Here is an 11,492-nt window from a genome sequence, read left to right as displayed (position 1 = left end):
GACAGACTGATGCTACGAAGGGAATCCGTCAACTGTCAGCCAATTCAGCAGTTAGGGTGAAGGACCGGGTTACGACCATCAGTGCTAAACTATAGAGGGTTTAAGGCGGGTGGATGTGTTGGTCTTCCTGCTCTAATCATCTTCAGTTTCATCAGCGGCGCCGGATATGATGATTGTTTGCTCATGGGTGTCGCTTTGCATCATATCATCTTCTGTTTTAACTGTTCTATGATAAAAACAAAGAATCCATCAGGTGTACCTTTTGAATAATTAAATACATGGGCGTTAGAAATTTACCAAAATACAAAAGGAACAGCAGCCTCTTCTATACTTTAGAAGTATACTACTTGAGAATGTAACATAATAGCACTTAACTTTATTATGAAAAATAATAATAATCATAACAGTCGTTCCATGAACAAAAATCAACCCAAAATTTCGCTCAAACTTTCAGTAAATCGTTTTTATATATTCAATTCAGAACATCCAAAACATTAGCCTCATTGGAATTGTCGTTCTCAAGATATTGTCTCCTGGTTTAAGAACCAATATCTCTAGAATGACAAATCCAATGAGGCTAATGTTTTGGATGTTCTTTATTGAATATATAAAGAACATTTACATCTGTTCTGAGCAAAATTGGAGTGGTCAACTCCCACACCTCTGGTTGATTTTTCATGGAATTGCACATAATCAGTCCTTAATCAGTCCTTTAGTCCGACCATATTGCTCCACAGTTCACAAACTGGCTGTTACCTGATGAGCACAGTCTTCCTCTCAGTCATCTCCACTGCTTGTTCTGTGACAACGCTCTCAGCGGCTTCCAGCTGGCTCTCCTGGGCGTTGTCCTCACTTCCGTTCCCCTGGCCCTCACCAAGGCCATTCCCCTGCCCGTTCCCCTGGCCGTTCCCCTGGCCCTCACCAAGGCCGTTCCCCTGGCCGTTTGCCTGGCCATTCCCCTGGCCGTTCCCCAGGGCACTCTCCAGGGCCCCGTTCACTGCCGACGTGGAGCTTACTGCTGACGTGGAGCTTACTGTCGCCATGGAGCTCCCCACCACCACAGAGCTCCCTATCACTGTGGAGCTCATGGCTGCTGTGGCAGTCATGCTGCTGCTCATGAGGGATAGGTTCCGGACCATACTGCTCAGCCTCAAGTCCTCCCCCTCGATCAGTTTCCTATCAAACAAGCGCCAGAGATCAGCTGTGAGCCAACTTCAAACAAGCCTTTAAATAACAATCCAGAAACATCTGTGATTCAGCTGTCACCATCTCTTAAAACAATAATGTTGCATGCTATACTATTCCCATCCAGGTTTTATATTTTGATATCAAGTGATGCTGCATTACAACACTCTGATACTCAATATATATTTATAGCCTGTGGACCATATACAGTCAGGTCCATAAATATTGGGACATCAACACAATTCTCCTCTTTTTGGCTCTGTACACCACCACAATGGATTTGAAATGAAACAAACAAGATATGCTTTAACTGCAGACTTTCAGCTTTAATTTGAGGGTATTTATATCCAAATCAGGTGAACGGTGTAGGAATTACAATAGTTTCTATATGTGCCTCCCACTTTTTAAGGGACCAAAAGTAATGGGACAATTGGCTACTCAGCTGTTCCATGGCCAGGTGTGTGTTGTTCCCTCATTATCTCATTTACAAGGAGCAGATAAAAGGTCTAGAGTTAATTTCAAGTGTGCTATTTGCATTTGGAATCTGTTGCTGTCAACTCTCAATATGAGATCCAAAGAGCTGTCCCTATCAGTGAAGCAAGCCATCATTAGGCTGAAAAATCAAAACAAACCCATCAGAGAGATAGCAAAAACCGAAAGACCCGGAAGACCACGGAAAACAACTATGGTGGATGACAGAATAATTATTTCCCTGGTGAAGAAAAACCCCTTCACAACAGTTGGCCAGATCAAGAACACTCTCCAGGAGGTAGGTGTATGTGTGTCAAAGTCAACAATCAAGAGAAGACTTCACCAGAGTGAATACAGAGGGTTCACCACAAGATGTAAACCATTGGTGAGCCTCAAAAACAGGAAAACCAGACTAGAGTTTGCCAAACAACATCTAAAAAAGCCTTTACAGTTCTGAAACAACATCCTATGGACAGATGAGACAAAGATCAACTTGTACCAGAATGATGGGAAGAGAAGAGTATGGAGAAGGAAAGGAACTGCTCATGATCCAAAACATACCACCTCATCGGTGAAGCGTGGTGGTAGTGTCATGGCGTGGGCATGTATGGCTGCCAATGGAACTGGTTCCCTTGTATTTATTGATGATGTGACTGCTGACAAAAGCAACAGGATGAATTCTGAAGTGTTTCGGGCAATATTATTCAGCCAAATGCTTCAGAACTCATTGGACGGCGCTTCACAGTGCAGATGGACAATGACCCGAAGCATACTGCGAAAGCAACCAAAGAGTTTTTTAAGGCAAAGAAGTGGAATTTTATGCAATGGCCAAGTCACCTGACCTGAATCCGATTGAACATGCATTTAACTTGCTGAAGACATAACTGAAGGGAAAATGCCCCAAGAACAAGCAGGAACTGAAGACAGTTGCAGTAGAGGCCTGGCAGAGCATCACCAGGGATGAAACCCAGCGTCTGGTGATGTCTATGCGTTCCAGACTTCAGGCTGTAATTGACTGCAAAGGATTTGCAACCAAGTATTAAAAAGTGAAAGTTTGATTTATGATTGTTAGTTTGTCCCATTACTTTTGGTCCCTTAAAAAGTGGGAGGCACATATACAAACTGTTGTAATTCCTACACCGTTCACCTGATTTGGATGTAAATACCCTCAAATACCCTGAAAGTCTGCAGTTAAAGCACATCTTGTTTGTTTCATTTCAAATCCATTGTGGTGGTGTATAGAGCCAAAAAGATGAGAATTGTGTTGATGTCCCAATATTTATGGACCTGACTATACATTCAGTGAGCACTTTATTAGGTATGTATTATACTATACTATTTTTAGACTTCTACTGCTGTAGCCTATCCACTGAGAGTTATAATGCATTGTGTGTTCAGAGATGCTCTGCTGCATACCACTGTAATGTGTGGTTTGTTTTTTGCACCATTCTTTGCAAACTTGGATCACATTTTTTCCCCATTCTGATGGTTGATGTGAACGTTAACTGAAGCTCCAGACCCGTATCTACATGATTGTATGCATTGCACTGCTGCCACACAATTGGCTGATTAGATAATTGCAAGAATAAGTAGGTGTAATGAAGTATAAATGTTCCTAATAAAGTGCTTTGTGAGTGTATATTGGACTATATACATAGGACATGCAGTAGAAATCAATTTCCTCCAGAACATAGCTCAATAGTAACCTGAGATTCAGTGCCCATGGACCCATTACCTGTATGTTGTGATTTCAATCTCAAGGGCCATCTTGATGTTCAGTAAGTCTTGATATTCACGGAGGTGAAGTGCAATTTTCTCCTTAATGGATTTCAGTTCAGCAGTAAGAGCCTCAATCTTTGCCTGAATGAAAGAAACAATTAGTTTCACACAAATGAAGGTGTTCTGACATCTGGCACCTGCCTGTAAAGTCACAGGGCTTGTCGAGGCTTAGGTTGTAAATCTATGTCTTCATTTACCTGTTGATTATTGCTGACTCATTCTACACTGTTTACCTTAAGATCATCCTCCACCTTCTTGTATTTTTCTAGTGCATCACGGATCTGTGCTTCCAGTGTCTCGTTTCTGGTTTTCAAAGACTCCAGCTCGCGCTCTTTGTTCTGAATCTGCAATCACAAAAGAATCATTGACAAAATCATTTTTACCATGTTTTACTAAGTCGATTAAGGCATGAACTAAATGGCTTGGTTTGGAGTCCAATTCCCATAGTACACAGCTGAAAGGCCAACATCAAGTCCCTACTCGTCTAGCCACCTGATCACCCAATTATATCCTTGAAGAGAATGGTAAAGGGTCCAGGAGTGCACCAGGAGTGTACCAACTGGAAACTCAAGATCAAAATGATCTCATCTGATGTTATCATCACCATAATAATTAGAACATCACAAAAAAAAGATGCATTATACCTACATCTTTCTTACAGGTTGCCATTTCTTCTCTGACACTTCGAACTCTTTCAACGTGTTTAGTTGAGGCGTTGCTCAAGTCCTCAAATTTTGTTTTATACCAAGCATCCATTTCCTGAAAAAAGAGCCATCATTTGAGAAGCAGCTAATGTGTATAGGCAATGTAGAAAATGTCTAATTTCCAATACAGTACACAGACCCACAAACAAACAGCTTACCCCATTATACATTTTATTGTACTATCATTGTTTTGTTTAATATCAAAAAATGGTATGGATTACCTGTAAATTCTTGGCAGCGATCTCATCATACTGGGACTGTATTAGTTTGAGAGAAGCAGCGAGGTCAGGGAGGGAGAAGGCCACCTCAGTTTTAGCAACTGCACTATAAATCTGCTTCATCAGCTCCTCAATTTCCTGGATAGGGAAGGGAAATCAGACATTAATAAAGTGATTGTACAGACATTGGTGCAAGATGGCTACATTCTGTTGAGGAATGGCTGCAAAAGGCTTCATGAACATAAATATAGAGGATACTGCAAGATGCAAAAACTGGTTAGCTGCAAAGACAGTATGGCCAGGTTCCAGTTTGCCAAGAAGTACTTAAAATAGCAACCACAGCTGTGGAAAAAAGTCTTGTGGACAAATGAAATGAAGATGAACTTGTATCAGAATGATGGCAAGAGTAAAGTATGGAGGAGAGCAGAAACTGGCCAAGATCCAATGCATACCGCCTCATCTGTGAAACCGGGCATGTATGGCTGCCAAAGGTTATATCATTGGCTGATGGTAGTAGCTAAATGAGTTCTGAAGTGTATAGACACATCTGCTCAAGTTCAAGCGATTGCCTCAAAACTCATTGGCTGGTAGTTCATTGAACCTAAACATACTGCTAAACCAAAAATAGTCTTTTCAAGGCTAAAATAATTAAAATTCTTGAGTGGCCAAGTCAATCACCCGATCTGAACCATGCCTTCAAACAGTCATTGCATGCAAAGGATATGCAACAAAATACTAAACATGATTACTTTCATTTACATAACATTGCTGTGTCCCAAATATTATGGTGCCCTGAAATGGGGGGGCATTGCTGTAATTTCTACATGGTGAAACCAAAATGTATGCCATTTATTAAAATCTGACAATGTGTACGTTAACCACATGTGATTTTTTAAAATTACAAATCTCAATTGTGGAGTACAGAAGCAAATAAATAAATTATGTCTTTGTCCCAAACATTACCTCTTTGTGAACCCTCTGGAGGAAGAGTAGTTCTGCTTCAAGGTTCTCCAGTTGCTTCTCAAGGGCAATGCGTGCAGAGGTAGCTGCGTCAACATCCTGGAAACCACCAAGCAGACAAAGAAGAACATTAGAATATCAAAAAGCGTCTTACCCACACAGCGATAGTGTGTTCAGCTGGAAGGATGGGCTCACCGGACGGAAAGCTTCGATCTCCTGCTCTGCCTTCTTCCTGGCCTCCACCGCCTCCTCATACTTGGCTTTGAGCATCTCTAGTTGACCTGCCATTGCCTCCTTTGCGGCAACAGCCATATCCTATAACGGAAGGAAGGATTTCTGGGTTAATGGTGATGCTGTAGGCATACTTAGAAAGGATGAGATTCCAGTCTGTGGGGAGCAAATGTGTGCAGTTCACATGGCTTTGCAAAGCATTGGGGATTTGGGGTAAAGCTTAGCTCCTCACCCGCTGTGCTTTCATCTGGTCTGCGATCCTCTTCAGCTCTTTCAGCTGTTCCTCATAGAGCATCCGTAGGCCGGAGGGCTTCACATAGCGATTCTGCAGGGCTGCAATCTCTGACTCCAGCTGCTTGTTCTGCTGCTCAAGTGTCCGCACCTTTCAAGGAGCAGGGAAACGGTTGGTGAGCAGCCTTTGGCATCGATACGGCACAACGTTCCACTTTGACTGTGGAATGATTGTTGGTGGCAGACAAGGTGGTTTGAGTATCTCAGAAACTACTGATCTCCTGGGATTTTCACGCATATTAGCCTCTAGGGTTTGCAAAGAATGGTGCAAAAAAAAGAAAAAAGGCTACAGCAGTAGAAGCTGAAAAAATAAGTCCAATAAATACCTAATAAAGTGCTTGGTGAGTCTATTAAACGACACAATAAATGCAAACCATATAACCTTTGAAGCAAAAAATTGCAAGACCGATGACTCTGAGCCAAACAGGGTCAACACAATGCAGACACCTGTTCAATTGCCTCAATATTTCAAAGTATTTTACCATTATACTTTGAAATATTGACTGCATTCACACAGAGTTGCAATTATTATTAACTTCTATGTATTATTAAATAATTATTACAATGTAATGCTTTGATCATTATTAAATTCAATGACTAGGTTGGGGAAGGGTGGAGAGGATGAGCTGGAAAAAAGCCTTGCCTTCTCAATGTAGGCGGCCAGCCTGTCGTTAAGTACCACCATCTCCTGGCGCTCCGAGGTCCGTGTGCTGAGGAAGGCCTGATTCTCTGCAGCCGCCGCATCCAGATCAAGGGTGGCCCCCATTCCAACACCCAGACACAGCACCCCCATGCTGCTGGCACTAGAAAGACAGTCGATAAACCCAATTATGAACTAGGAGTACTGCTTCCTAGCACCAAGACATTTTGTATTTAGATCAGACTATTATATTTATTGAAACCAATGATGAAAAATCATGTCAATATGCATCATGATTTGTTTTTTAATCTTAGTATGACCTGAACAAAGGGTATATTTTGGTTACAGATGGAATTTCCCTACAATAAGAGCATGCTCATGATACTGATTATGGATCTATTGACAATTATTATTTATGCCAAATCCAATAAGCTATGTTGATCAAGAAAGAGATATGTTTCAGCCATAAACAATAAGAGAATAAAAACATTTAAGATATGAATGATCTAAAACAATGCAAACAGTTTTGCACAATTTAGTAAGGATGACTTAAATATGGGGGTTGCACCCTTTTCTGCAGTGTACTGCAGTTGACTAAGCACATGAAATTCTGTATGTTGGCACATTCAAAAAGAGAGGGCACAGACCCAGTGGCTTCAGGAGGTGTCGGCTAATGGTGGTCAATTCAAAGAAAGAGAAAGCCGCACGGTGGATCTTTTTTGGAACTTGTTGTACTGGAAGATGTCTTAATTCAAAGACAAAAAAATAAGTCTCTTTATATGTACTACTGGGAACACACACAGGATAGTTGAATCAGGACCACATAAGCCATTGACATTACATTACATTAATGGCATTTGGCAGAGTGACGTACAATTGATTAGACTAAGCAGGAGACAATCCTCCCCTGGAGCAATGCAGGGTTAAGGGCCTTGCTCAAGGGCCCTACGGCTCTTATTGTGGCTACACCGGGGATCAAACCACTGACCTTGCGTGTCCCAGTCACGTACCTTAACCACTACGCTACAGGCCGCAACTATGCTATTGACCTACCTGGTGAGGTGCGACCTGCGAGTACCAGAGAAGTTTCTCCGGCCCATGCTGTCAGCTCGCAGGGTGGTTGCTACGGCGCTACGGCTGTAGCTGGCGGAGCGGTGCCGGACACGGGGAGGCGAGGGGCTGGACACCCGCACCTGGAAGGCTGAAGCCATGCCCTCTTCGAAATGCCGGCGGTACGATGACATCCTTTCTGGGCTGCGACTCATGGCGGCAGTTGCACTCGTCCTTTCTGGTTGCAGTCTGGAGATGTTCACCTCGGAGCTGAGCTCTGGTCTGATGGCTCACTGGACTGGTCAGCCTTTATATACCCCTCTCCCAGAGCAAGCACGTGGCCCATCAGCTCTGGAATCTTGAACCTCCACACAAAAGGAGGCTGACCCTCCCTTTAAAAATCTGTCAAAGTCATGTGAAAAATTGAAGGCAGGGAATACAGTGCTAAATACTAAGGGCTTCATGCTGGATGCTACAGTAACTGGAAATACTGCCTCATCGAGATTCTTTGGCCGATGATAAAACAGTGATTTTCAGAAATTCTCTGGCAGGAGAAAGAGGCATGTTACAACTGACAAAAACACTTTTATATGTACACTGTACAATTATGGTTAACATAATATGTTTTGATTTATCAGAGGACCATAAATATCTTTATTACAATTACATTAATTTGTGTAAGGTGGGCCAACGTGACCATGTTGGGTTCTAAAAGTTACCCACAAGACGTGAGATAACTACTAATATTTTCTGGGGACATCCCTAGAGACAAGGGATACACCCCAGAGGAGGAAGGGGTAAACAAGAAAGGGAATAAATATCTCCCCGGCAATTATCTAACCTATAAATTGACTTAATAAAATGGTTGAGAAGTTCATCTGAATCAAGTGAGGAAATAACGGCAGGGAAACTCAACCTCATGTCCCACTGATTATGGTTTCTCGTAACAGGAAGCGAGTAGAACATAGATAAGCTTATAGCACATGCCTACCCAAATTTGTATGACCTAAAGTAAAATGATCTGTTTTTGCATATCTAAATTTACTTTTTTTTTTCAAAGGGGAAACAGTGAAAAAACTGTATCTGTGGACACAGTTGACTTTATAGCATTTATACACAATTATATTAACAGCCACTTTTATAATGTGCCAGTTCTTTTGTTGACCACACAGGTTCCATGCACAATAGGACATACTTCCAACCAAAAGTAAGATTAAACATTATTTGATGAAGATGTTTTAAGAATACACATACAACATGATGTATTATGTTCCTTTAGCACCCACAGGCTGTTCTGCAAAATCAACTTGTGTAAGTTAATATAAATGTATGTAACTGTAATAAATACATTTACTATCCTGTAAATGAAAGCAAATGATATTAATCATACGTTGTACTGGTATGAAGTACAATAAGTACCCAATAAGCAACAGACACACTGTATGTGTAAAATCTGTAAGCCAATGCATGCATTTTAATTCTAGTATTTTTTTTATATTTCAGTAAAATTTGTGTTGACATTATCAGTTTTGAGAGGCACTGTATTTTGCCCCATGTGTTACACAAACAATTGATCTTTAGATTTAATTTCTCCCGTCCACATGATAACTAGAGTAATTGATGAATGATCTATTGAGTCCCGACCACCTGCAATATTTCAGTTCAAATACTGCGGATAAAATATAATTAATTATTAAGAGGCATTGCTTAAGTAAATATTAATTCAAAGTAATGGTACTTTGAGCTTTGTTAAAATGTACTTTTTGTAAAAAAAATGAAAAAGAAGACTATATAATCACAAATGATAAAACTCTGTTCTGTGGTTTCAACCACATAAATGTTTCTAAAATTCTGAATATGATTCTAAATAGCATCTCTTCAAGCAGTTCAGCCACGATTAGCTTCCTTATGTGCATTTGTGTATTGGTGAATACCCAGAAAGGATGGCTTAAATATAGCCTTTACTAGATAGATTTGTGAATGTGTAAGTTTTAATGAATGTTTTCAGCTGGGCCAGATAGCATTTATGTGCAGTGAAGGATATTTTAAGCCTTTAAGCCTTTTTTTTAAAGAAGTGCAGAGTCCAGGGCCAGATTTGCAAACTGTCAGTGATAAGTCTGCTGTTCAGAGGCTACACAGACACATCATGGATGTACAGACAGTACGTGCACACATCCGCGCTCACATAGGCTACAGATAATTCAGTGGCACACTCGGCCGATGTTTCACAGTGGCTGCATTCACTATGAGCTGGCAGCAAGGAGACCTTTGTGAAGCAATGGTCAAAAATCTAGACCTGCAATCAGAAAATTGCATTTTATTATTGGAGAAGTCTATTAAATGTGTTCTTGTCTTAACAAATGAACCTATCCTTAACACTTGTAATCTATCAGTAGTTAGTCTATGTCCCCTGTATATATTCAATCACTTATCAAGACATATACACCAGCAAGACCCCTCCGTTCCGCCACTTCATGCCGTCTGGCACCTCCCCCTCACCACACCTGCACTTCTCGGTCATGACTGCTGTCTGTTCTGGCCCCACGGTGGTGGAATGACCTCCCTGTGGATGTCAGAACAGCAGAGTCTCTGCCCACTTTCAAACTTAGACTGAAGACTCATCTCTTCAGATTCCACCTTTCCATCCCTAAACTCACCACCATGATTAGCCTTGTATGTGCCATAGACTATAATGGCACTTATATAGTTATATATAGATATTGTTGTGTTGTTTTATATTACCTATTGTATTATTGTACTCAGGGTATTCTAGCTGCTAACCGTGGTATGCTAGTTTGTAAGTTGATGTATTCTTCAAGGGCTCCGATTGTATCTGTATGGTCACGCTGGGGCTCTAAGCATAGGGTGCTCTTCACACTTGTTCCTGTGTTCAATCTGCACTTCACTGTACGTCGCTCTGGATAAGAGCGTCTGCTAAATGCCTTGTAATGTAATGTCAATGGGGAATATGCAGTATGTCAGCAGCACCCTTGCAAAATGCCTGCTCATAAGCAGATAAATAACATAGTGATATAGAAACAGCTGCAGGAAACTCAGAGTCATCCCTTTCAGAGAGGTCTGATGATGGCTGTGTATTACACTTGGAGATCCATTCCTATTATCTCACCTCTTGCACACATGTGGCAGTTACACAAGGTCATTATCGCTCAGCCATGTGAACAGCACCTAAGCACTCAAATGGAACATTGCACCGAATACCCTTTAAACTGCTTACATTATGCAACAAAGCATTTGTTACTAGTAAGGGTTCTAGGGATGGGTATGTTTCCCAAAAATGTCGCCCTGAGTTTCTGAAAAAACACTCCCACAAAAATATAGTCCCCTTCAAAATTATTGGAACATCAAGGCCAATTCCTTTGTTTTTTTCAATGTACTGAATACATTTGGGGTTGAGATAAAAAGACAAGACAAGCGTTCAGAATTTCAGCTTTTATTTCCTGGTATTTACACCTAGATGTGTTTAACTACTTGGAACATAGCACCTTTGTTATCAGACCACCCAATTTTTAGGAACAGAGAGTAAATAACACTTCATATTTGGTAGCATATCCCTTGCATCATGCCTACAACCCACTCTCATCAGCAGACTGTTGAGGAGAAAATTATGGAATCACTTTGTAATTTGTATCTGTAAAACAAATACTAGCACAAGTCTGAATATGCTAATTAGTCTGCAGTTAAAAGGGAGTGTTTGCAGACATTAATGAGCTGTTGAACATGCCTCCAAGAAGAGAGCTGTCAATTGGAAAGGATTATGAAACTCCTTCAAGAAGGAAATCCAACATGGAGTGTGGCAAAAGATGTTGGTTGTTCTTAGTCAGCTGTGTCTAAAATTTGGTGCAAGGTTATAAAAGGAAAGCGTATAGGTAGACCACGGAAGACATCAAAGCGTCAAAATAGAAAACTTAAAGCAATATGCCTTAGAAATAGAAAATGCACAAC

General features: G+C 41.0%; 1 protein-coding gene across 1 annotated transcript; it reads right to left on the bottom strand.

The window, feature by feature from the left end:
- Positions 1–7,744, bottom strand: ngs (notochord granular surface). The gene is made up of 11 exons (XM_061244034.1): positions 7,533–7,744; positions 6,483–6,642; positions 5,781–5,930; positions 5,513–5,632; positions 5,321–5,416; positions 4,361–4,495; positions 4,084–4,194; positions 3,669–3,779; positions 3,392–3,516; positions 757–1,176; positions 1–226 (listed from the first exon to the last, which is right to left on the bottom strand). The coding sequence occupies exons 1-11, from the start codon at positions 7,742–7,744 to the stop codon at positions 133–135; spliced, it is 1,734 nt and encodes a 577-aa protein (XP_061100018.1). The 3' UTR covers positions 1–132.
- Positions 7,745–11,492: the final 3,748 nt, after the last annotated feature.

This window comes from Conger conger, chromosome 5 (assembly GCF_963514075.1).
Source record: "Conger conger chromosome 5, fConCon1.1, whole genome shotgun sequence".
Taxonomy (NCBI): Eukaryota; Metazoa; Chordata; class Actinopteri; order Anguilliformes; family Congridae; genus Conger; species Conger conger.
Note: the sequence above shows the minus strand (reverse complement) of the source record. Positions and strands in the feature narration are given on the sequence as shown.

Excerpts from the sequence above, each read along its gene's own strand:
- ngs (XM_061244034.1), bottom strand. The coding sequence starts at position 7,744 with ATGAGTCGCAGCCCAGAAAGGATGTCATCGTACCGCCGGCATTTCGAA. Across the intron at positions 6,643-7,532 it reads CGCAGGTCGCACCTCACCAG|TGCCAGCAGCATGGGGGTGC; the intron begins GTAGGTCAATAG and ends CTGTCTTTCTAG. Across the intron at positions 5,931-6,482 it reads TGGCCGCCTACATTGAGAAG|GTGCGGACACTTGAGCAGCA; the intron begins GCAAGGCTTTTT and ends GCTCCTTGAAAG.